The 27,510-nt window shown below is 38.5% G+C and overlaps 1 protein-coding gene across 8 annotated transcripts in view; it reads left to right on the top strand.

Annotated features, from left to right (window-relative positions):
* The window catches only part of ST7 (suppression of tumorigenicity 7), a 366,579-nt gene that overhangs the window by 219,764 nt on the left and 119,305 nt on the right, over positions 1-27,510 (top strand). For all 8 annotated transcript variants that reach the window (XM_037836311.1, XM_037836313.1, XM_037836319.1 and 5 more), the window contains exon 3: positions 27,167-27,326. In XM_037836311.1, coding sequence (XP_037692239.1) covers positions 27,167-27,326 — 160 coding nt within the window. The remainder of the gene's footprint in view (positions 1-27,166; positions 27,327-27,510) is intronic.

Here is a 27,510-nt window from a genome sequence, read left to right as displayed (position 1 = left end):
CAACTAAAAAAATGTTCTTCACCCTTATCAAATTTGATTGTTGAATGGACAGAAACAAGATCAGTAGGAACACAGTCCAGTTTCTTAACTTGATTGACATGGAATGTGGCAATTATAAACTTTTTTTTTAACCTTCTTTTCTCTCAAAATTTACATTTACTTACCTATTGCTTACTTTAAAAAAAAATCCCAAATAGGTAAAAAAGCAGTAGGATTATCATCCATATAGCTCAATTACTTTATGCTCTGTAATGGTCCTAAATTAAAGTACCTGAGGAGGTTTTCTTTAAATGACCTCAAATAGGGGCCATCTAAACTCAGTGGACTCTGTACTATAATTAAATGACCTTTATGGAAAAAGGGGTTTTAGGAAGCTTCTTTTTTCTTGCACACATACCCCTGTGCTAAAAATTATTACAGAAAAAGGGACAAAAAAGATATAGAGTTGATGTTAAAAGAAGAAAAATCTAAGGTTAGTAGATGAAGTTTTAGGGAGGAAGTGCACAAAAATGTGGGACAAAGAGCATATATGGACCTACAATAATGGAAGATTTCAGAAGCTTGTAAAAGGAGCTAGAGTAAAAAGGTGGAGAAATGTGTGCAGGGCAGAAACTTGCAAACAAATGAAAGAAAATTCATTTAATTTGTTATATTAGAGAAGCTGTAGATTTCCAGAAAAATCATTTTGAAAATACAGACTGCCATAAACTCCCCTCATAGCACAGTTTTCCTATTAATAACACTTTCCTTTGGTGTGGTACCTTTGATGTAATAGCTGAGCAATATTATGCTATAAACTACAGTCCATAGTTTATGTCAGGGCTTACTGTATTGTACAGTTCTTTTTTTTTTTAATTTTTATACTAGTAACATATATACAACATAAAATTCCCCGTCAGCCACATTCAAATATATAGTTCAGAGGTGTTAATTACATTCACGATGCTATGCTTTCATCACCACCATCCGTTATCAAAACTGTTCCATCACTCCCAACAGAAATTGCATTCCAATTACGCATTAGCTCCCCATTCCCTACCCCCTACCTAAGCCGCTGGTAACCTATATTCTAGTTTCTGACTCTATGAATTTGCCTATTTTAATTATTTCATATCAATGAGATCATATAGTATTTGTCCTTTTGTGTCTGGCTTATTTCATACAGCATAATGTTTTCAGGTTTCATCCATATTGTTGCATGTCTCATAATTTCTCATTTTTGCAGCTGAATAATATTCCATGGTATGTATATACCATATTTTGTTTATACATTTATCTGTTGACGGATACTTGGGTTGCTTCCATCTTCTGACAATTGTGTATAATGCCGCTATGAACAGTGGTGTGCAAATATCTGTTTGAGTCTCTGCTTTCAATTCTTTGGGGTATGCACCTAGTAGAGGGATTGCTGGGTCATATGGCAATGATATAGTTAGCTTTCTAAGAAACTGCCGAACTGTCTTCCACAGGGCTGCACTGTTTGAATGAGTGTTCCTATTTGTTCACATCCTCTCTAACTCTTGTAATTTTATTTTTTTCTAATAGTAGGCATTCTAGTGAGTGTGAAATAGTATCTCATTTTGTTTTATTATTTTTTTTTTATTATTTTTATTTTTTTTTCCATTTTTATTGAGATTGTTCAGATACCATACAATTATCCAAAGATCCAAAGTGTACAATCACTTGCCCCTGAGTACCCTCATACAGCTGTGCATCCATCACACTTAATTTTTGTTCAATTTTTAGAAACTTTTCATTACTCCAGACAAGAAATAAAGTGAAAGATGTAAAAAGAAAAAAAGAAAAGGAAACTCTAAACCTCCCCTATCCCTAACCAACCCCCCTCAATTGTTGACTCCTAGCATTGATATAGTACGTTTGTTACTGTTTAGGAAAAAATGTTGAAATACTACTAACTGTAGTATATAGTTTGTAATAGGTATATAGTTCTTCCCTATATGCCCCTCTATTATTAACTTCTAATTGTATTGTCATACATTTGTTCTGGTTCATGAAGTGATTTCTAGTATTTGTACAGTTGATCATGGACATTGCCCACCATAGGATTCAGTTTTATACATTTCCATCTTTTGACCTCCAACTTTCCTTCTGGTGACATATATGACTCTGAGCTTCCCCTTTCCACCTCATTCACACACCATTCGGCGCTGTTAGTTATTCTCACATCTTGCTACCAACACCCCTGTTCATTTCCAAACATTTAAGTTCATCCTAATTGAACATTCTGCTCATACTAAGCAAGAGCATCTACATTTCTTCCACAAGGCAGGAGGGAGAGTCAAAGAAGGTAGAGAGGCAGAAGAAAGAGGAAACAAAAAAAATGACAGCTAGGAAGCAGCAAAAGGAAAAATAACCTTAAATCAAAGTAGAATAAAGAATCAGACAATACCACCAATGTCAAGTGTCTAACATGCCTCCCCTATCCCCCCCTCTTATCTGCATTCACCTTGGTATATCACCTTTGTTACATTAAAGGAAGCATAATACAATGATTCTATTAGTTACAGTCTCTAGTTTATGCTGATTGCATCCCTCCCCCAATGCCTCCCCATTTTTAACACCTTGCAAGGTTGACATTTGCTTGTTCTCCCTCGTAAAAGAACATATTTGTACATTTTATCACAATTGTTGAATACCCTAGATTTCACCAAGTTACAGAGTCCCAGTCATTACCTTTCCCCCTTTCTTGTGGTGTCTCACATGCTCCCCATCTTTCTCTCTCAACCGTATTCATAGTTACCTTTGTTCAGTGTACTTACATTGTTGTGCTACCATCTCCCAAAATTGTGTTCCTAAACCACACACTCCTGTCTTCTATTACCCTGTAGTGCTCTCTTTAGTATTTCCTGTAGGGCAGGTGTCTTGTTCACAAAGTCTCTCATTGTCTGTTTGTCAGAAAATATTTTGGGCTCTCCCTCATATTTGAAGGACAGCTTTACTGGATACAGGATTCTTGGTTGGCGGTTTTTCTCTTTCAGTATCTTAAATATATCACACCACTTCCTTCTTGCCTCCATGGTTTCTGCTGAAAGATCTGCACATAGTCTTATTAAGCTTCCTTTGTATGTAATGGATTGCTTTTCTCTTGCTGCTTTCAGGATTCTCTCTTTGTCTCTGACATTTGATAATCTGATTATTAAGTGTCTTGGCATAGGCCTCTTCATATCTCTTCTGTTTGGAGTACGCTGCGCTTCTTGGATCTGTAATTTTATGTCTTTCATAAGAGATGGGAAATTTTCATTAATTATTTCCTCTATTATTGCTTCTGCCCCCTTTCCCTTCTCTTCTCCTTCTGGGACACCAATGATACGTACATTATTGTACTTTGTTTCATCCTTGACTTCCCAGATACGTTGCTCATATTTTTTCATTCTTTTCTCCATCTGCTCCTTTGCGTGTAGGCTTTCAGGTGTTTTGTTCTCCAGTTCCTGAGTGTTTTCTTCTGCCTCTTGAGATCTGCTGTTGTATGTTTCCATTGTGTCTTTCATCTCTTGTGTTGTGCCTTTCATTTCCATAGATTCTACTAGTAGGTTTTTTGAACTTTTGATTTCTGCCGTATACATGTCCAGTTCTTCCTTCACAGCCTCTATCTCTTTTGCAATATCTTCTCTAAACTTTTTGAATTGATTTAGCATTAGTTGTTTAAATTCCTGTATCTCAGTTGAAGTGTACGTTTGTTCCTTTGACTGGGCCATACCTTCATTTTTCTTAGTGTAGGTTGTAATTTTCTGTTGTCTAGGCATGGTTTCCTTGGTTATCCGAATTGGGTTTTCTCAGACCAGAACAGGCTCAGGTCCCAGAGGGAAGAAATATTCAGTATCTGGTTTCCCTGAGGGTGTGTCTTAGAAAATTGCTCCACCCTTTGATGCCTCAGGTCACTGTGCTTTTCTGCCCAGCAGGTGATGCCTGTTAGCCTATAATTCTTGACTGGTGTGAGGAGGTATGTCCGTGTTCCCCCAGGCTCTGGGGTCTGGTTCTGAATGGAAAGGGCCCCACCCCTTTCCTCCTAGAGAAGACAGACCCCTTAGGTGGAGGTCATTAGCATTTCAGTGGTCTCCCTCTCTGCTTGTGGTGTCTCCACCCTTCCCAGAGTCACAGCCCTGGAAACTGAAAATGACTGGGGCTTTCTCCACTGAGCCAAAAAAGAAACAGATAGTCCCCTTCAGACCCAGTCCAAGGCAACCCTCCAGCTCTCCCAGGTCAGTCGTCACCCAAAGCCTCTGTCTGTTTTTTGGGGCTGCATACCTGTAGTGAGCAGTTCACACTTGCTACTTAAAACCCCAGTTGGAGCTCAGGTGAGCTGTATTCGCTTGCTGGGAGAGAGCTTCTCTGTGGCACCACGCGGCTCCGCAGCTCGGACTATGGGGGAGGGGGTCTCCCGACCTGGTTCCGCAGGTTTTACTTACAGATTTTATGCTGTGTTCTCAGGCATTCCTCCCAATTCAGGTTGGTGTATGATGAGTGGATGGTCTCGTTTGTCCCCCCACAGTTATTCTGGATTATTTACTAGTTGTTTCTGTTTTTTTGTAGTTGTTCCAGGGGGACTACTTAGCTTCCACTCCTCTCTATGCCGCCATCTTGCCCGACTCCTCTCATTTTGGTTTTGATTTGCATTTCCCTGACAGTGATATTGAGCATCTTTTCATGTGCTTTTTAGCCATTTGAATATCCTCTTTGGAGAAATGTTTATTCAAATCTTTTGCTCATTTTTAAATTGGGTTGTTTGATTTTTTTGTTGTTGAGTTGTATGATTTCTTTATATATTCTGGATATTGAACCCTTTTCGAATATGGGGTTTCCAAATATTTTCTCCCTTTCTGTAGGTTGTATTTTCACTTTTGTGGTATAGTCCTTTCATTCACAAAAGTTATTAATTTTGTTGAGGTCCCATTTATCTATTTTTTCTTTTCTTGCTTTTGCTTTGGGTGTAAAGTCTAAAAAACCATTGTGTAATACAAGATTCTGAAGATGCTCCCCTACATTTTCTTCTAGGAATTTTGTTGTTCTGGTTCTTATATTTAAGTGTTTGATGCATTTTGAGTTAATTTTTGTATATAATGTGAGATAGGAGTCCTCTTCATTTTTTTCACATGGATATCCAGTTTTCCTAACACTATTTGTTGAAGAGACTATTCTTTCCCAACTGAGTGAACTTGGCAGTGTTGTCAAAAATCAGTTGGCCATAGATGTGAGGGTCTGTTTCTGAACTCTCAATTTGATTCTCTTCATCAGTATATCTCTCCTTGTGCCATTACCTTGCTGCTTTGACTGCTGTAATTTTATAATATGCTTTAAAGTCAGGAAGTGTGAGTTCTCTAACTTTGTTCTTCTTTTTCAAGATGTTTTGGCTATTTTGGGCCCCCTTACCATTTCTAATAAATTTGATAATTGGTTTTTCTATTTCTGAAGAGAAGCCTGTTGGAATTTTGATTGGGATTGTGTTAAGTCCGTAAATCATTTTGGGTAGAATTGACATCTTAATATTTAGTCTTCCAATCCATGAACATGTAATGTCCTTCCATTTATTTAAGTCTTCCTTGATTTGTTTTATCAGTGTTTCACGGTTTGCCATGTGTGGATGATATTTTATTATCAGAGAGAGTATATGCAGTTTAATTTTATGTGGGCTGCTGAACTCAAGGAATGAGAATTTTGAAGTTGATATTGTTGGGCCAGGAATATGAAAGAATAGCAGCAGGAACCACTCCAAGGTAATTATGTAAGAGGAACTCCAAAGAGAGAGTCCCGTGCTGGCTGCAAAGACTAAGCCAAGGTGAGGGGGGAAGTATATTAAAGTTCCTTCTTGAAAGGGTTGAAATGAAGTGCTTGTGGTAATTTGCATCATATTGCCACTTAAATGCTGATCTGCAAACTCATGTTTGTGTCTGAAGTCTCCCCAGTTCTGTGAAAATATGGGAAAAATAAGGACACTGTAGAGAGTTGCTCATAAAGATATAAAGTAGTTCATTAATTTATTCCATTTAAGGACTGTATGTTACTCTGAGATTGTATCCCTCTTATTTTTTAATGTTAAAATTTCCTTCTGAAATGATGGTGATAGTGGATGGAGGTTTTATTTTTCTATTTTCACTCGGCAAAGAAAACTTGAACAACCTCATATTGGTTCCCAGATTGGTGATGGTGGGGGGAGGGGTTTTAATGAAATGTAAAATTCAAAATTCTAGGAACCACTGGCCTAAGAGACCAAGAACCACAAGAATTTACTTCTGTTGAACCTGTGGAGGAGCAACATAAATTGTCCCAAAGGAGAGAAGTAAGCAAAAATATTTGAGTCTGACCTAGACAATAAATAAAGAGTAGAAGAGGTTTAGGCAGTTTCTGAAAAGTTCACCAATATAGGGGGTCCAGGGCAGAGGAATATGATCCAAGAGAAGCTTTGATGGAACAAAGCTGGCAGTAACTGCATTAGTATAAAACCACAGAAAAAGGTGGGACAGTTTTGAAGGTATGGGAATAAATCTCTCATTCCCAAGTCTTCAAAGTTACTTGGTTAAAAGGAAGATTTTCTTTAGGAGGACTTAGGCTTACTGTTTAAAGTCAGGCAAGAAATTGTATTTATAAATTGAGAATTATGCACTATCTACAAGAGGAAAAGGAATAGGTTGGTAGAAGATGAAGAGAGGACATAATGAAAAGGAGATTAGTATCAGTGAAACATGTGATAGAAGAGAAAAAGCAAGGGCAGAATCATGGATTGTTAATGGTCTAGGACTTTATGGTCATTCAGTTCAAGCCCATCATTTTTCAGAAGAGAAAAATGAGATTTCCGAAGGAAAGAAAAGAAAATGACTTCTTGCCTGCATTCACTTAGTGAATTTGTGGCAAAGCCAGGCCTAGAACCTAAGTCCTCAGATTTCCACTTTAATATTCTTAAATTGGCAGAAGAAACTCCAGACTTGGAAAATACTGCACATGCCTGATAAATTCTTAATAAGTATATGCTGAAAGCATAAAAACTTTTAACATATATATACTTTTTGGCAAGGGGGAAGGAGGTATTATAAATCTCCATCCAAAGATTATCACATATTTTAAATAATATTTTAATGTTTTCTCTATAAAACATTTTAAAATATTTTTTGATTAAACAAGTACAAACAAAAGTGAACTTTTTTGGATACAATTTGAATAGCAATTTCATATAGTGCTGAAATCAGTAATTCATTCTCATGCAGAAAGGTAGATTTTTGTTTGTGCTTTTCTTGTCTTGGGATGGTCATTTAGGAACATAACCCACTTAGATGATGCTGACTATGTGCCAGGCACTGATCTACGCACTGTACATGCTAACTCATGCCTCACAGCAACCCCGATGAAGTAATTGCTAATGTTATTTCCATTTTACTTGTAAGTAAGCTGAGGTGGAATAGGCAAGTAAGTAACCTGCCAAAGGTCACATAGCATAGCTAATAATGGCAGAGCCAGGATTTGAACCCACTGCCTCTTTGGTTATGCTTTTGGCTCTTTTTCTTACTTGCTGAGCAAATGGTGGGTCTGAATTTTATTCTAGCAATATCTTGGTGTGGGTTCAGCAGGCTATAAATTAATGACTTCGGTGTTAGGTTATTTTGTTTCACTCTGGTGAGCTAGGCCCACAGTCATTTTCTCTTCTAACCCAGGAACGGTGTTGTACTATCAGCTTGCTTCTCTTGCCCTTCAAATGAAGAGATTTCCCTAGATCATAACTGCTTTTGCAGATCTAGGAAGGCAAAGCTTTCTGCCTGCATGTGGAGTGTAGTTGATGAAACCTCATGATGGCTGTACTGTCTAACTCTCAGAAAGCAGAGGATACACCTGACTGACATGAAACTTTGAGGAAAACCCTGGTGTATGTAGATTTTGAGAGGCTTCTCAAAAAGCTTGATCTTTTCTGAGATTTAAGTACCTACAGTGTAGGAATAGCTCTTTATCAAAGGCTCCTGCTTTTGAAATTATTAACATTGGAGTTGTCTAGCCTTTGGGAACTCAGCTTTCCTAGCCCTGTTTGAGGTTTCTATTCAACCCCTATTCTTTTCTGCCAAGTGCTTTTCAGGGTGAGGCAGTGTTGAAGTAAAGGATCAGGTGCTATGCAAAATAGCTGTGTGCATATAACTGCTTAGGGGTTTGTTTCTTGGCCCCAGGGAGATGATTACTTAAGTGTTTTCCTCTAAGCAATGTTCTGATAGCCAGGTAATGAAAATTCCAAGTGTAGGGCTGCCCCTCAGGAAATCAGTTATTTGGGGACATTGGGGATTCCTATGCTGGAGACTGAAAATATCATGTTATTTGGTATCTTAGGAGAAGGGAGGTTAAAAAAAAAAAGTCTGGTATTTTCACGTATGAAGAAAAAGTCATTTAATTGAACAAATATACATAAAAATAAAATTCATTTACCAAATACCGTTGTCTTTTACACTAATGTGCTTAAAAATAAATGAAAGCTAATTAGTGTATATTTTACTAGGTATCACAGATCGTTCTTAATTTCACAGGTTGAAAGCTAGCAATGAGTTTGTGATACCACCTACCTCTCACTGTTCCCTTTGGTTTCTGGGCCCATACTCATCCAGGCAGCTCTGTCCCTTGCTTAACTTCAAGCTGCCTCTCTGCTGGCTTGGCACAAGCCTTCCCTTCCCAGTCCAGTTCCAGCCACAGGAACTACACCTGTCATCACAGTCCAAACTTGCCAATTTAGTCTTCTGTCTGCTTTAGCATAGATCCCTGTATCCACATACACACATAAATACATATAGGCACTCTCCTATACCTACATTTTACACATATATATTATAGAGGTATAAAAAAGGCTTCCAGGACATACTTCTTAAAAGTGAGAATCAAGAACAAAAAAGAGAAAATTAGATTAGTAAATAAAAGAATAAGTCCATGGATTGGATGTAAAAGAAGTACGTTTTTGGGTAAGAGGTCGAAGAAATGACTGAGTTAGACTCATTTATAATGAAAAGCCCGTTTATGGAGTTCTCACTCTGTGCCAGTACTGTATTAACTACATTACATATGTTATTGCATTTAATTCTCACTGAAATTCTGTCTGGTAGATAGAACCAGCCCCTTTATGCTTCTGGGTATAAACAGACACAAAGGATTAAATAATTTGGTCCAGGTCATACAGCAGATAAATAGTGGGATTTGAATCCACATCTCTCTGGCCATGCTGTCCATCCCCTCCTATTCAAAAGTAAGGGAGTAGGGAGGGTGGAAGATTGTTATGGTTCATTTCAACTCTTTCCGTCCATCTAAAGGACTTCACCTGCACTTGAGGTAGCATTAAATTGATAAGCATAAGTATCACCTAAATGATGGTATTCCTAGAGCTAAGAGTGAAGAAAAGAGTCAAAGAACTTTGGTAAGAAGAGTTCTTGGGGTGTGGGATGCAGCATATAAATATCAGGCTGTGTCAATTATGAAGCATCTTGTACCCTGGCTTTATAATAAAGAGTGAGAGATGCTGTGGGGGTCAGATGGAAGAGGAGCCTGCACACAGTGGGAGGAAACTGAGGTTCATTTAGCCTTATCGGATTATAGCTTCTTGGGTTCCCCATGAAGATTAATTACCTTCCATTGGAGATCAAGTATCATACAAAAGGAGTAGTAGATAGATGTCTGTCAGGTCTGACTGTGAACATGAGCATTTGAGTAGATCAGACAGGCCAAAATGAAGAAGATGAACAAGCTAATGGCAGATAAAGGGACAAAACTTCGCTTTTGGCATTTTCGGTTTATATGTGAGCATAAGTCATACAGTTGAGAACTGACATTGGAAAGAAGGAAGGAATGCAGGAAGGAAGGGAGGAAGTGAAGGAGAGTGGGAGAAACAGAGAGAGAAAAGAGGGGTACAAGCAACCATGTCTGGAGGAGAGATTTTTTTTCTTTTTCTTATTGGTCAAGGATTAGGTCAGATTTGACCAGTCTGGAACTATGGAGCAACACTTACCACAATTCATAATTATAGATTATTTGTGTAATCACTTAATGTCTTCTTCCTCTTTAGAATGTGAGCTTTGCAAGGGAAGGGACCATATCTACCTATAATGCCAGAGTAAACACTTAAAACACATCTCTTGAATAAACAGAAGATCAAGTGAATGAATCAATGAATCAAATAAATCAGAATTAACTGGTGAGCTTGTATAAAATTACAGATTCTGAGCACTACCCCATACCAACTGAATCAGAATCCCTAGGTGAGGGGCTTTAGAGAACAGCTGCTGCCAGGGCTTGGGTGTATGGCACAGGCCAGCTTCTCCTACTTCTCATTGGACTTCATAACTTTACCCCAGGAGAGTGACCCTCCCCTTCAGGCCATAGTAATTAATGATCTAACAGAAAATCTCATCCTGTGAACATACAGACATTGAGGTAGGTTTGCATCGTACTCTCACCTCTGTCTTCTCTCCTTTTTCTTAAAGCCTTGGCAACTGGTGGCCAAGGAAGGGGGTGGAAAGGCATGAATACCAGTTCTTAAAATAGACAACTGTTTAGGGGAACAGGTGGCTGAGGAGGAGTGGATTGAGACTGAGGAAGCAGTGGGCAAAACCTACCCTGTAGCTGTTCAGTGTTCCTAAACAAAACATGTAGAAGCCAGGAGTGAAAAAAAGTCATGTCTGTCATGAGGAATTGGGAGGGACTTTGAAAGAGTCATTGGATGTGGAGTAAAGTATATACTTGATAACTCAAGAAGGAATCTAAAGAGGTTACAGATATTATAAACCAATGGCCTTGGTTTATCTAGTTTATCTTTTATTTTTTTATTAATAAAAAGATAATTTATCAAGAAAGCATAACAATCATAAACACTTATGCACCAAGCAATAGGGCCCCAAAATACATGGGGCAAACACTGTCAACACTGAAGAGAGAAGTAGATACCTCTATAGCAGTATTTGGAGACTTCAATACACCATTCTTATCTAGAGATAGATAGAACATCTAGACAAAGGATCAATAAGAAAATAGAAATTTTGTATTTTATGATAAATGAACTAGAGTTGACAGACATTTATATGACAGTACACCCCACAATCCCAGGGTACACATTTTTCTCAAGTGTTCATGGATCATTCTCTAGGTTAGTCAACATGTTGAGTCCCAAAGCAAGTCTCAACCAATTTAAAAATATTGATATTTTAAAAAATATTTTCTTGGATCATAATCAAATGAAGCTGGAAATAAATAACAGTCAGAAGATCAGAAAATTCACAAATATTTGGAGTCTACACAACACATTCTTAGATAACCAGTGGGTAAAGGAATAAATTACAAGAGAAATTAGTAACTGCCTTGAGGCAAACAAAAATGAAAGCACAGCATATCAAAACTTATAGGATACAGCAAAGATGGTGCTGAGGGGAAAATTTATTCCCCTAAATGCATATATTAAAAGAGAATAAAGAGCAAAAATTGAGTAATTAACTGTTCACCTGGAGGAGCTAGAGAAATGACAGCAAACTAATGATGAAGCAAACAGAAGGAAAGAAATAACAAAGATTAGAGCAGAAATAAATGAAATTGAGAACAGGAAAACAGTAGAGAGAATCAACAAACCAGAAGTTGGTTCTTTGAGAAAATCAATAAAATCAATGGACCCTTAAGTAGGCTAACAATAAAAGAGGATGGATGCAAATAAATTAAATCAGAAATGGGAAGGGGACTTAATTACTGACCCCTCAGAAATAAGGGAGCTAATGAGAGGATACTATGGGCAACAATATTTTGATAAACTAGGCAACTTAGACAAAATGGACAAGTTCTTAGAAAAGCATGAACAACCAACATTAACTTAAGAAGAAATAGACAACCTCAACAAACCAATCACAAGTAAAGAGACTGAGTCAGTCATCAAAGAGCTCCCAAGAAATGAAATCCCAGGACCACATGGCTTTACATGTGATTTATACTAAGCATTCAAGAAAAAATTAGTACCAATCCTGTTCAAACTCTTCAAAAAATTGAAGAGGAGGGAAAACTACCTAACTCATTCTATGAAGCTAATATCACCTTATATGAAAGTCAGACAGATACTACAAAAACAGAAAACTATAGACCAATCTCTTTAAAGAATATAGATGCCAAAGCCCTCAACAAAATACTCACAAATTGAATCCAGCAGCAGCGTCAAAGGGGCCTTCCCTAAGAGATCTGAGCTTCCATTCATTCAATGGATTCTGGTTCTTTAACCTGTCTCAACATGGTCCTTCAAGGCCATCTCAGAAAGGGGCTGTACTGCTACAACCATCCAGTTTTGTGTGGTGCCTGTATGTCACACAGAACTGTCTGCAAATGTGGCCCAAATTTAACCTTTCTCAGTCAACTTATCATAGGAAACTCTCCAAGAGGCTGTAGGTATGTGTGGAAAGATAGACAATAATGTAGTGGCAGTGGGGGTCATGGGCATTTGTGGTATTTACTCTTGAAACTTGCTTGGGACTTCAGGCCTATATTAGACTGATCTTGTCTACACCACTTCCTTTTGAAGATGGGGTTTTTCTTAGGACAGTGTAGATGAGGGGATACACAGGCTTAGGGAGATTGGATATTAGAGTGCATATGACTTGTAAGATGTGCTCACCTCCCAGGTTTGCCCAGAGGACACAGTTTATAATTGTGTGGAATAAATTTGTTAGAACAGCTCCATATTCCTGAATAGCTCCATGGATTCTCTTCTGTGTAGATCAGATATTAATGTGGGAACTGCCACCACAGAATTGGATCCTTAAAAACAAAGATAATGATCAGTTTCTCTGTTGGCAGGAGCCAGGTTAGGGCACTTAATCACCAGATACAATGTGGGCTTTGTTACCATAATAGAGAGTAGAGTCAAAGTGGAAATCAGAATAATCTGATACACAATGACCTGTGGCAATGGCTTGCTGATTTTCTTACACCTAGAGGTGAAATAGATGGGCACTATACTAATTTATTACTTGATCTGTATAGGCAGAACAGTTTTAGATCAAGTGAAAGAGGTTTATGGATTGACTTTTCTGAATTTACAAAGAAAACCACACACACAAAACATGATATTTTTGTCCCTGTGAATGCTTACTCTAGGATGTTCTTAAGAAAGGAGGATCCTAATAATGCAGTTGATTTGATGACCTGTTATTTTAGAACCAGTTTGCCTCTGTCACAGGCCACTCATATTTTGACCCATGGGCTTCTGAGAGACATTGTCATGTGGCAGAGATAGAGGTTATGAATGATCTCAGCAATATGAACTTCCATTCACCAAGGCTGGCCTTGCTATAGTCATTCTAGGGTGCCCAATCTGCCAGTAGCAACACTGATTCTGATATGGTCCCATTCTCCAAAGTGATGAGCCAACTAACTGAGGACAAGCTGATGACTTTGGTCTGCTTCCATCATGAGAGCTGCTGTGTTCTTGTTGTTTTTGTTATTTTCCTATCGGAATACATTTACTCTGGATATGACTTTGTCTTCACTGTATTCAATGATTCTCTCTAAATTACCATCTGTGTACTTACATAATGCCTTATCTACCATAATGATATTCTACACAGCATTGTTTTGGATCAAGTAACTCACTTTTTATCACATGAAGTGTAACAATGGACACATGTTGATGAAATTGACTGAATGAACCATATTTCCCATCTCCTATAAGAGCTTTATTTACTGAATGATATTTGTGCTATTGAAGTCTCAATTTCAATGCCAACTATGTGGTAATAATTAGGAGCACTGGGCTTGTGATTTCCAGGAGGGGGCATATGCTTTCAATCAGCATCCAATGTATGGTGAAGTTTTTTCCATAGCCATAAATACAGGTACAGGAGCAGTTTTTTCCACAGCCAGAAAACACAGATCCAGGAATCAAGGAATGTTTATGGGAGTGGAACCACTCACTATTACCCATAAGTGATCTATTAGGAATTTTTCTTCATCCTGTAACTGTAACATTAGACTTTCCTTGCCTTGATGTCTTAGTTTCAAAGGAAGGAATGCTTGCAGCAAGTGATGAAAGAATAATTCCATTGAACAGGATGTTAAGACTGCCACCCAGCATCTTTGGCTTTCTCATCCTTGAGTCACTAAAGGCACATGCTATCTCCAGGTCTCAATTCACCATCAGCAAATACATATCAAGAGTTCCTGGAAGCCCAAATTCTGTGGAAGTGTTGGTATCACTGGTCCTATAAGTATATATGGTGAGGTGGCCATATAAGTGCATTCCTACTATACATCCAGGCTTCACCATCAAATCCTCCTTCCTGTCACAGACTCTACCAAATTAGCTGCAAATTCAAAGTCCACCAGGGTATTGTGGCCTCAGTGAAGGAGAGTGTTTCTTTGGAAAAATGATGCTTGGAGAGCTGGAGGGTCACTTTGGACTGGGTCTGAAGGGGACTGCCTGTTTGTTTTTTGGCTCAGTGGAGAAAGCCCCAGCCATTACAGTTCCCAGTGCTCTGATTCAAAAAAGCTCTAGTTTATTTATTTATTTATTTTTTTGGTTATGGGCCATTGATTTTTTTTTTAATCATCATTTTATTGAGATACATTCACATACCACGCAGTCATACAAAACAAATCGTACTTTCGATTGTTTACAGTACCATTACATAGTTGTACATTCATCACCTAAATCAATCCCTGACACCTTCATTCCCACACACACAAAAATAACAAGAATAATAATTAGAGTGAAAAAGAGCAATTGAAGTAAAAAAGAACACTGGGTACCTTTGTCTGTTTGTTTCCTTCCCCTATTTTTCTACTCATCCATCCATAAACTAGACAAAGTGGAGTGTGGTCCTTATGGCTTTCCCAATCCCATTGTCACCCCTCATAAGCTACATTTTTATACAACTGTCTTCGAGATTCATGGGTTCTGGGTTGTAGTTTGATAGTTTCAGGTATCCACCACCAGCTACCCCAATTCTTTAGAACCTAAAAAGGGTTGTCTAAAGTGTGCGTAAGAGTGCCCTCCAGAGTGACCTCTCGGCTCGTTTTGGAATCTCTCTGCCACTGAAGCTTATTTCATTTCCTTTCACATCCCCCTTTTGGTCAAGAAGCTGTTCTCCGTCCCACGATGCCGGGTCTACATTCCTCCCCGGTAGTCATATTCCACGTTGCCAGGGAGATTCACTCTCCTGGGTGTCTGATCCCACGTAGGGGGGAGGGCAGTGATTTCACCTTTCAAGTTGGCTTAGCCAGAGAGAGAGGGCCACATCTGAGCAACAAAGAGGCATTCAGGAGGAGACTCTTAGGCACAAATATAGGGAGGCCTCGCCTCTCCTTTGCAGCAACCGTCTTCCCAAGGGTAAAACTTATGGTAGAGGGCTCAACCCATCAAACCACCAGTCCCCTATGTCTGTGGTCATGTTAGCAACCATGGAGGTGGGGTAGGCCAATACCCCTGCATTCTCCACAGGCTCCTCAAGGGGACACTACATCTTTTTTTTTTTCCTTGTTTTTCTTTCTTTTTTTTTTTTTTTTAACTTTCCCTTCTTTTTTAAATCAACTGTATGAAAAAAAAAAGTTAAAAAGAAAACAAACATACAATAAAAGAACATTTCAAAGAGACCATAACAAGGGAGTAAGAAAAAGACAACTAACCTAAGATAACTGCTTAACTTCCAACATGTTCCTACTTTACCCCAAGAAAGTTACATAATATAGCAACATTTCTGTGAACTTGTTCCTACTATATCCATCAGAATTTAACAGACCATAGTCATTTCTGGGCATCCCCAGAACGTTAAATAGCTTATCTGTTCTTCTTGGATTATTGTTCCCCTTTCCTTAATTGCTCTCTACTGCTAGTTCCCCTACATTCTAAACCATTGTTTTACATTTTTCAAAGTTCACATTAGTGGTAGCATATAATATTTCTCTTTTTGTGCCTGGCTTATTTCGCTCAGCATTATGTCTTCAAGGTTCATCCATGCTGTCATATGTTTCACGAGATCGTTCCTTCTTACTGCCGCGTAGTATTCCATCGTGTGCATATACCACATTTTATTTATCCACTCATCTGTTGAAGGACATTTGGGTTGTTTCCATCTCTTGGCAATTGTGAATAATGCTGCTATGAACATTGGCGTGTAGATATCTGTTCGTGTCACTGCTTTCCGATCTTCCGGGTATATACCGAGAAGTGCAATCGCTGGATCGAATGGTAGCTCTATATCTAGTTTTCTAAGGAACTGCCAGACTGACTTCCAGAGTGGCTGAACCATTATACAGTCCCACCAACAATGAATAAGAGTTCCAATTTCTCCACATCCCCTCCAGCATTTGTAGTTTCCTGTTTGTTTAATGGCAGCCATTCTAACCGGTGTTAGATGGTATCTCATTGTGGTCTTAATTTGCATCTCTCTAATAGCTAGTGAAGCTGAACATTTTTTCATGTGTTTCTTGGCCATTTGTATTTCCTCTTCAGAGAACTGTCTTTTCATATCTTTTGCCCATTTTATAATTGGGCTGTCTGTACTATTGTCATTGAGTTGTAGGATTTCTTTGTATATGCAAGATATCAGTCTTTTGTCAGATACATGGTTTCCAAAAATTTTTTCCCATTGAGTTGGCTGCCTCTTTACCTTTTTGAGAAATTCCTTTGAGGTGCAGAAACTTCTAAGCTTGAGGAGTTCCCATTTATCTATTTTCTCTTTTGTTGCTTGTGCTTTGGGTGTAAAGTCTAGGAAGTGGCCGCCTAATACAAGGTCTTGAAGATGTTTTCCTACATTATCTTCTAGGAGTTTTATGGTACTTTCTTTTATATTGAGATCTTTGGTCCATTTTGAGTTAATTTTTGTGTAGGGGGTGAGGTAGGGGTCCTCTTTCATTCTTTTGGATATGGATATCCAACTCTCCCAGCCCCATTTGTTGAAAAGACCATTATGGCTCAGTTCAGTGACTTTGGGGGCCTTATCAAAGATCAGTCGGCCATAGATCTGAGGGTCTATCTCTGAATTCTCAATTCGATTCCATTGATCTATATGTCTATCTTTGTGCCAGTACCATGCTGTTTCGGCAACTGTGGCTTTATAATAAGCTTCAAAGTCAGGGAGTGTAAGTCCTCCCACTTCGTTTTTCTTTTTTAGAGTGTCTTTAGCAATTCGAGGCATCTTCCCTTTCCAAATAAATTTGATAACTAGCTTTTCCAAGTCTGCAAAGTAGGTTGTTGGAATTTTGATTGGGATTGCATTGAATCTGTAGATGAGTTTGGGTAGAATTGACATCTTAATGACATTTAGCCTTCCTATCCATGAACATGGAATATTTTTCCATCTTTTAAGGTCCCCTTCTATTTCTTTTAGTAGAGTTATGTAGTTTTCTTTGTATAGGTCTTTTACATCTTTGGTTAAGTTTATTCCTAGGTACTTGATTTTTTTAGTTGCTATTGAAAATGGTATCTTTTTCTTGAGTGTTTCTTCAGTTTGTTCATTTCTAGCATATAGAAACATTACTGACTTATGTGCATTAATCTTGTCTCCCGCTACTTTGCTAAATTTGTTTATTAGCTCTAGTAGTTGTATCATCGATTTCTCAGGGTTTTCTAGATATAAGATCATATCATCTGCAAACAATGACAGTTTTACTTCTTCTTTTCCAATTTGGATGCCTTTTATTTCTTTGTCTTGCCGGATTGCCCTGGCTAGCACTTCCAGCACAATGTTGAATAACAGTGGTGACAGCGGGCATCCTTGTCTTGTTCCTGATCTTAGAGGGAAGGCTTTCAGTCTCTCACCATTGAATACTATGCTGGCTGTGGGTTTTTCATATATGCTCTTTGTCATGTTGAGGAAGTTTCCTTCAATTCCTACCTTTTGAAGTGTTTTTATCAAAAAGGGATGTTGGATTTTGTCAAATGCTTTTTCAGCATCTATTGAGATGATCAATTGATTTTTCCCTTTCGAGTTTTTAATGTGTTGTAATACATTGATTGTTTTTCTTATGTTGAACCATCCTTGCATGCCTGGAATGAACCCCACTTGGTCATGGTGTATGATTTTTTTAATGTGTCTTTGGATTCGATTTGCAAGTATTTTGTTGAGGATTTTTGCATCTATATTCATTAGGGAGATTGGCCGGTAGTTTTCCTTTTTGTAGCATCTTTGCCTGGTTTTGGTATTAGATTGATGTTAGCTTCATAAAATGAGTTAGGTAGTGTTCCCTTTTCTTCAATGTTTTGAAAGAGTTTGAGTAAGATTGGTGTCAGTTCTTTCTGGAAAGTTTGGTAGAATTCCCCTGTGAAGCCATCTGGCCCTGGGCATTTATTTGTGGGAAGATTTTTGATGACTGATTGGATCTCTTTGCTTGTGATGGGTTGGTTGAGGTCTTCTATTTCTTCTCTGGTCAGTCTAGGTTGTTCATATGTTTCCAGGAAATTGTCCATTTCTTCTACATTATCCAGTTTGTTGCCATACAGTTGTTCATAATATCCTCTTATAATTTTTTTAATTTCTTCAGGATCTGCAGTTATGTCACCTTTTTCATTCATTATTTTGTTTATATGGGTCTTCTCTCTTTTTGATTTTGTCAGTCTAGCTAGGGGCTTGTCAATCTTGTTGATCTTCTCAAAGAACCAACTTTTGGTGATATTTATCCTCTCTATTGTTTTTTTGTTCTCTATGTCATTTATTTCTGCTTTAATCCTTGTGATTTCTTTTCTTGTACTTGGTTTAGGATTGGTTTGCTGTTCATTTTCTAGCTTCTTCAGTTGATCCATTAGTTCTTTGATTTTGGCTCTTTCTTCCTTTTTAATATATGCGTTTAGTGCTATAAATTTCCCCCTTAGCACTGCTTTTGCTGCATCCCATAGATTTTGGTATGTTGTGTTCTCATTTTCATTCGTCTCTATATATTTAGCAATTTCTCTTGCTATTTCTTCTTTAACCCACTGATTGTTTAGGAGTGTGTTGTTTAACCTCCAGGTATTTGTGAATTTTCTAAGTCTCTGATGGTTATTAACTTCTAATTGTATTCCATTGTGGTCAGAGAATGTGCTTTGAATAATTTCAATCTTTTTAAATTTATTGAGGCTTGTTTTATGTCCCAGCATATGATCTATTCTGGAGAAAGTTCCGTGAACACTAGAAAAGTATGTGTATCCTGGTGATTTGGGATGTAATGTCCTGTATATGTCTGTTAAATCTAATTCATTTATCAGATTGTTTAGGTTTTCAATTTCCTTATTGGTCTTCTGTCTGGTTGATCTATCTATAGGAGAGAGTGATGTGTTGAAGTCTCCCACAATTATTGTGGAAACATCAGTTGCTTCCTTTAGTTTTGCCAGTGTTTCTCTCATGTATTTTGTGGCACCTTGATTGGGTGCATAGACATTTACGATTGTTATTTCTTCTTGCTGAATTGCCCCTTTTATTAGTATGTAGTGGCCTTCTTTGTCTCTCAAAACATCCCTGCATTTGAAGTCTATTTTATCTGAGATTAATATTGCTACGCCTGCTTTCTTTTGGCTGTAGCTTGCATGAAATATTTTTTTCCATCCTTTCACTTTCAGTTTCTTTGTGTCCCTGTGTCTGAGTCTCTTGTATGCAACATATTGATGGTTCATTTTTTTTGATCCATTCTGCGAATCTATATCTTTTAATTGGGGAGTTTAATCCATTTACATTCAACGTTATAACCGTGAAGGCGTTTCTTGAATCGGCCATCTTATACTTTGGTTTATGTTTGCCATATTTTTCCCTCTATTAATATCCTTTATTGTACCCATACCGAATCTCTTTAGTACTGAACCTTTCTCCAAGTCTCTCTGTCCTGTCTTTGTTTCTCTGTCTGTAGGGCTCCCTTTAGTATCTCCAGTAGGGCAGGTCTCTTGTTAGCAAATTCTCTCAGCATTTGTTTTTCTGTGAAAAATTTAAGCTCTCCCTCAAATTTGAAGGAGAGCTTTGCTGGATAAAGTATTCTTGGCTGGAAATTTTTCTCACTCAGAATTTTAAATATATCGTGCCACTGCCTTCTCGCCTCCATGGTGGCTGCTGAGTAGTCACTACTTAGTCTTATGCTGTTTCCTTTGTATGTGGTGAATTGCTTTTCTCTTGCTGCTTTCAGAACTTGCTCCTTTTCTTCTGTGTTTGACAGTGTGATCAGTATATGTCTCGGAGTGGGTTTATTTGGATTTATTCTATTTGGAGTTCGCTGAGCATTTATGATTTGTGTATTTATGTTGTTTAGAAGATTTGGGAAGTTTTCCCCAACAATTTCTTTGAATACTCTTCCTAGACCTTTACCCTTTTCTTCCCCTTCTGGGACACCAATGAGTCTTATATTTAGACGTTTCATATTATCTATCATATCCCTGAGGTCCATTTTGATTTTTTCAATTTTTTTCCCCATTCTTTCTTTTATGCTTTCATTTTCCATTCTGTCATCTTCCAGGTCACTGATTCGTTGTTCAACTTCCTCTAGTCTTGTAGTATGAGTGTCCAGAGTCTTTTTAATTTGGTCAACAGTTTCTTTAATTTCCATAAGATCATCCATTTTTTTATTTAGTCTTGCAATGTCTTCTTTATGCTCTTCTAGAGTCTTCTTGATTTCCTTCATATCCCGTACTATGGTCTCATTGTTCATCTTTAGTTCTTTGAGTAGCTGCTCTAGGTGCTGTGTCTCTTCTGGTCTTTTGATTTGGGTGCTTGGGCTTGGGTTATCCATATCGTCTGGTTTTTTCATATGCTTTATAATTTTCTGTTGTTTTTGGCCTCGTGGCATTTGCTGAACTTGATAGGGTTCTTTTAGGGTTTGTAGACCTATTGAAGTCCTTATCTCTAATTTATCAGATCTACAGCTTCGTGGAGTACACTTTCTCTAACTAACCAGCAGGTGGCGTCCAGGAGCCACCTGTTCTCCACAAGCCAGTTCTCCCCTGCTTAGCCTTTTTGGTGAGTGGGGGAGTGAGTCTTGTGGGGCCCAATTGGTGTACCAAGCTTGCGTGTGTAGTTGGTGTTGCCTGCCCTGTATGTGGGGCGTGTTTCTGGGCAGTCGGGGAGGGGGGGTGGCCCTAACAATCAAATCTCCCTGGTGATCCTAGAGTTTTAAAGCTGCTGCAATAGTCTAATCCTTCAGTTCAGTCCTGCCATAGTTTGTCTCTGCCACTGACCCAGAAGTCCTTGGTATTGGCGTATGGCTCCTGAGACTTGCAAGTGGGCCCCTCTTCCAGGCCGTGCGCCCCGGGTCCTCTGTTGAGGGATGACTGTGCTATGTCACAGGTGAGTGCCATCCCCCCAGGGCAGTTCTGGGCTGCTGGGCTGTGTAGGGAGGCTCCCAGTCTGCTCAAATGATGGCTGAGTGGGGCTTTGTTAATTCACACTGCTCCACCTTCCCAACTGTGGGACAATCAGCTGAGGTTGCAGGGAAGGCTAATGTCCACGCCCAGTTTTGTGGTGTGTGCCTGTTATTTGAAGCACTTCCGTCACACTGGGTTGTCTGGGGCAGCTCTGAGCTATGGGGCTGGAGATGGGCAGGAGTGTTTCCTGTCCACCAGGATGGTGGCTGTGAGCGGACACCCCCCTTTTCTTGGGAAGTTGTGGTGTTTAGTGAATTTTCTCAGCCACTGGATTATTGCCTTTTGTCTCAGAGCTCTCTTAGTTCTGCTCTTGACTTGACGTGCCCAAATTGAAAGTCTTTGAAGCTTTCTGTATTGGGCTTCTTAGAGTAATTGTTTTAGAAAAAGAAAAAAGGATTAAAAAAAAAAAAAAAAAAAAAAGGGCCCTCCTCAGAGATCTAATGGGTTATTGAAATGCTAATAGACAAAGCAACCAGGGCCATTAAGAAAAGGTCCACAGGGCAGAGAGATCAGCTTTTCTTCAGGATTTGCATATGAGCCTCAAGGCCTGAGCTCCGCCCTTCCCCTTTCTGTGTTCACCAGAACTCCAAAAATCCTCTGCTTTTATTTTGGAGTTTTTCGTGTTGTTGTTTTTTTTCTATGCCTGTCTCCTCTCTGCTGGGCTGGCTGCTCTCAGATTCTCTGGTGTCTGGTCTCAGTCTATCTATGGTTGGAGTTTGGATCAGTAGGATGAGTTTCCGATAACGGCTGCCACTGCAGTTCTCCCTTCTCCTTCCCGGAGCTGACAGCCCCTCCTCCCACGGGACTGAGCCTGGCAGGGAGGGGCGCGGGTCCCCTGGCCGCAAAAACTTACAGATTTCGCTGATCTCAGCAGTTCAACATTTTCATGAGTGTTGTATGAAGTATGCCCAAAGACAGATTGCTCTGTGGTGTCCAGTCCACGCAGTTCCTGGCTTTCTACCTACTTTCCTGGAGGAGTAACTAAAACATACAGCTCACCAGTCTGCCATCTTGCCCCGCCTCCTCTAGTTTATTTTTAAGCCCAGAAGATCCCCTCTTGCCAAAAAACTGTTTACTGTTAGATATATTTTTGATGACTTAGAGCAGGTGTCAATTTGGCCATCTTTTCTTCTGGGAGTAGACGGCAGTAGAGTTTCATATTTCCTTTTCAGGCTCTACCATCATTGTATCCTCCTGTGATACAAACATCATCATTTGCTTTAACCCTTCGGAAGAAGGTTGCCAATTTCTGGTTTTACCATCTTGATATTTCCCATGAGCTTAATGGAATTGGCATAGAATTAACTGAGGTGCTGCTCTGTGGGAATGTTGAAACACTCTTTAGTGAAATGTAAGGTATGGCAAAATCCCTGATCTCTGAAGAGAAGTATATTAAATAGAGAACATGCACTTTAAGAGGAAGAGAATGTCCTATTAGGGAAAATCTAGGCACTTTCAGAAAAGATTCAGATTTTAGGTCTATTAGAGATAGATGGAAGGACCTTGTTTATGTTCCCTTTGCCAGATTTTGTTCCGTCAATGCAAGGAATGATGCAACAAGTTTGTACCTCAGGCCAACAGCAAACCTGTATATCTAGCCTAGCCCCCATTCCTCTTATGTCATCCTCTCTGCTTTTTGTCAGATAGTAATGGAGGAAGTCACTGAACATTTGTAATTGGATCCTAGGCAAATGGGTCTTTGTTTTAAATATGATCTGGGCCCTGAGTATAGTTTATGGCCCTTCTCTGCATGGTATAGTTTGAACCACCTCTTCAATCCTCACATTCTCAATTCTACCCCCACCTCCCTTATTGTCAGCCAATAAACCTTACCTGCACTTCCACAGAGATCATTGTTACCCAGTTTATCCCTTTGTTTCCTTCTTACCTGTGAAACAGCCCATATCATAATTTACTATCTAAAAGAGAAGGTCTCTCTCCATTCATCTTCACTTTCTTCCTGTCTCACAGGAAGAAGTGGTAGGCTACCTTTTCAGGGTAGGATATGCCCCTTGGACTCTTGTCATCGTGCTCCTGGATTATTTATAGTCTTTTGAATCCTTAGTCTCTCCCTCTCCACTGAATTGGTTCCCCTTCCACAAATACATGTGCACCTCTCTGTATTTTAACAAAGAAACAAAGTGAACACAAAACCTTTCATTGATCCTGCTCTTTGTTTATATCTCATAAAATAAACCAGGTTAGCTCGTAATATCCATCCATCCAACCTTCTAATCATCCATCCATCAAACTTTTACTGAGGGATTACTGTATTTTACACATTAGAAAACTCAGCTCCAGAGAATCAAGAGAACCAACCAAGGCCACAAAACTCAGCTATCATGAAGTGTATTGGGATTTTTATCTTCAAACTAGATGGTAGGGTCACTTTTGACACCCCAAATGCAAACCCAATTGAAGTGTTTAAATCTCTTCTTAATTGACGTGTATAACTCTTGGGGTAGAGTATGAGTAGGAAAAAAACCACTACCTATGAAATGTGTAAATTTATATTTTGATTGTTTGGTTATGTATCATGTTAAAGACTGATTTGTTCCACTGTGGTAAGCCCACTAAGCTATTAGCATGTCCAAGAAGTGATTTTAAAATCTGAATTTGTTTATGAGCTTTGAGGTTTACATTGTAGGTTATGCACCAGTGAGAAGAATTCAAAGTGACACCAAATATGAGCACATTAAGTAACACCATCTGCCCATTTGGATCTTTGCAGCTCTTTTAAAATACTGTGAGGTGCTGCTCAAAGTCTGACATGTTTCAGGATAAGAGCAGGGGACAGATTGTTTTTAGAAGACTTGATTTGCAGTTTGAGAAGGTTTCAAATCTCTTCCCTACTTCCTTTTCCTAGGTGTTCATTCAATAAATTTTGGAACCTCTACTGTCATAAAAAAACTCTCCATTTCCCCCAAACAAGTGTGTGATCAACCCAGTTTTTGCTGAAACATATTATTCCTGCATTAGAAATACTCGGTTAAAGGACTGTCTCCTAATATAATGAAAATGTCCAGTTAATACAATTCATTGTACCTTAGGATGAATTATTGGGTACCATTTGATAGACTACTTCTGGATTGGTTTTGATAGTTAAGGAAGCATGGAGGGACACTGGGTCAAAGGACTCTTGGAAGTGAAGATTTAAAAAAGGAAATTATAGTCTCTGTCTTTCTGTGTTTGTTTAAATGAAGCAAGAGAGTTAGTTACAAAAAGACCTCTTATTGTAGGGCCCTGGTATGATTAGGGAGCTGTGGTTCCATGCTTAGCAATTATTCAATTAGTCATATAACTTTGGTCAGGTCACTGCAACCTTGATGGGTAGTCCTCATTCCTCATCTCTAGATGTGTAGATGGTCCTTTAAGGTCCCTTTTAGTGCAGGAATTCTCCTGGAGGAACTGAGGATTCTGAAGAACCCCAAGTTTTCTGTGATTGAGACAGGCCATGCCAGAAGCCATATCTCTGCTTTATAACTCCGGAATGCAGCTCATGCCTGGTGTGGGGCACCTAGTGCTGTGTGATTGAAGGGATGAACTGGGGGAGATGACAAGGCCTCCAGCAGCACAATATAGAAAGCAGAGCAAAGACCTGGGCAAAGAAGGCCCTTCCTCACAAGTGATGGAGAGCCTTTGCCAGTTCTGTAACTGATGCTCTGGATCCTTTGGAGCCAGACTTCTCTTCCAATAAAGGCAAAGCTGTGAATCTCTTGAGGGGTTTATTGAGTGGTCAAGACTGTGTGGTGAAAAGTTCCCTTTCACAATTGTTTTCTAGGGTTTTTAGCCAACAGCCTATTAGGAGACAAGATACTGTACTAGCTTTAATTGTAGAGTGCCATAAAGAGGGTGCATCATGGCAGTATGTGAGGTGTGCTGCCCTTGGGAGGTGTGTACATCATTAACAAAATAAATATAGCCTTGCTATTGCTTTTGAGTACCAATAGTGCAGCAAGCACTGAACTAGGTGTTTTACGTGGAGTTGTTGTGAAAATTAAGTGAGAACCCTTGAGGATAAGTGATTTCTACTTTACAGGTGAAGAAACTGATGTTCAAATATATTAAATAATTCACCTGGGGTTACACACTCCATTTTGGATCTCCACAATCTGTAAATTTACCATTCTTGAACTTTCTCTTATCTTATTACTAGCATTCCAGATGTTACAGACTAGTTCTATCCTTTCTTGGCTTTTCTATTTTATTACCCCCAATCCGCCCAGTTAAAGTACAAGCATCTCTTGGAGATATTGCAGATTCGGTTCCAGACCATTGCAAAACAAAGCAAATATTGCAATAAAGCAAGTCACACAATTTTTTTGGTTTCCCAGTGCATATAAAAGTTAGGTTTACACCATGCTATAGTCTGTTGAGTGGGGCAGTAGCATTATGTCTCAAAAAGCAATGTGCATACACTTTAATTAAAATGTGGCACAGAGGCATGAAGTGAGCACATGCTGTTGGAAAACTGGAACCAATAGACTTGCTCAACACAGGGTTGCCACAGACCTTCAATTTGTGAAAAACTCAGTATCTGTGAAGTGTAACAAAGCAAAGGGCGATAAAACAAGGTTTGCCTGTAATTGAATGTTGCAATGTGAAAATGCATATAATTAGAAGAGGTAACCCTGGAATGAAATTAAATTGCCCTATTATAGGATTGGAAACATTTGGATTGAATGGTAGTTCTTACTGGTCATTCATAGATATTCTTTCTGTCTTTTTTAAGAAATCTTTGGAAGAGCAAAAGAGAGAAAACACCAGTTTTATATGATAGCCCAAAGTCCATTCCAGGATAGCAAAATCTTGTTTTTATGATAAGTAATGATAAAGGTAATTAATTTTATATCAACTCCATAGTCTATATTATATTATAATAGTATAATATAAACATCCTATGAGACTCTGGGATATAGTTGATTCTTAAGATTCTTCCATGGAAAGATTTCTGACTGCTTAAGGAACAAATTTCATATCAAACAGAAAGGAGAGAGAAGGATATGGGAGAGAGCAATTTTCAACAACTGTGAGAAACAGTGTTCTCTGTAGAAGCAGAGGAATCTAGGTAAGAAGGGGTGGGGAAGGTTGCCTGCTTTTCCAGTGCTTAGGGAGTCCTGATTTTCATCTAGTCATTTGAGCATTATTACTTTCCTTTTATTAATGAAAGTTATTTCTTCTCTCTTTTGGAATCCACAGTGTATAACAATTGGTAAGCTTGTGAACTAGAAACTTTAATGTCATACAACACATGCTTGTGTTTATAAATCACTTCTTAGCCAGTGGGACATTGACGAATCTCTTAGCATTTGTGTTCCATCCGTACATAAAACGGGATGTCTCTCTCTCTTTCTACAAATTTAGCCTTTCTCTAAAGAGGCAGTTTATAAAAGCACAGTGGTATTTTGCTATCTTAAACATTTTATGAAAGTATGGTTTTATCAGAATGTAAAGCTCCAAGAATTGGAATGTATCATAAGCCATACTTCTAAAAGTGGCTTAATTAGGATTGTCTTTCAGATATGGTGATTTTATTTGATTATTAATGTAACTTTGGAAGAAAATAATAATGAGATCTTACCAGTGTTCCTTTTTTGTTATGTTTTGTATTTGTAATTATTTTTGAATAACAATATTAAGTAAAGACAACACTTAGAATTTTTAAATGTAATTGGCATATAGTTTGATTAAATTCTTTAATGTTTGGAACAAATTAAAAAAAAATTTTGGAATAAAATTGTTCCATCAAGTACTTAAGGTGGGTATTAGTAATTGTAACATATTTTACGGGTATGTATACAAGAGACATAAATGATAACAGGGATCATAAACACACTTATTATTTTTCTGTTCTAGATATTTGAATGGTGGTATTTTCGCAAGTATGGAACATCATTCATTGAACAAGTCTCAGTAAGCCACTTGCGCCCCCTTCTGGGAGGGGTTGACAACAACTCCTCCAACAGTTCTAACTCCAGTAATGGGGACTCGGATTCCAATAGGCAAAGCGTCTCAGGTATGGAAATTCTTTCTATTTGCAACATCATTTGCTTATTCTTTCTGAATTATTATTATTGTAAGACAGTGAGAACGTTGCTATTTAAAAATTAGACTTCAGAGGTAAATGTAGTTTATTTTATTTTATTTTATTTTATTTTGGCAACCTATATCAGAGAACTAGGGTGTATCATGTCAGGGAA

The sequence above is a fragment of the Choloepus didactylus genome, chromosome 5, assembly GCF_015220235.1.
Source record: "Choloepus didactylus isolate mChoDid1 chromosome 5, mChoDid1.pri, whole genome shotgun sequence".
Classification (NCBI taxonomy): Eukaryota; Metazoa; Chordata; class Mammalia; order Pilosa; family Megalonychidae; genus Choloepus; species Choloepus didactylus.
Note: the sequence above shows the minus strand (reverse complement) of the source record. Positions and strands in the feature narration are given on the sequence as shown.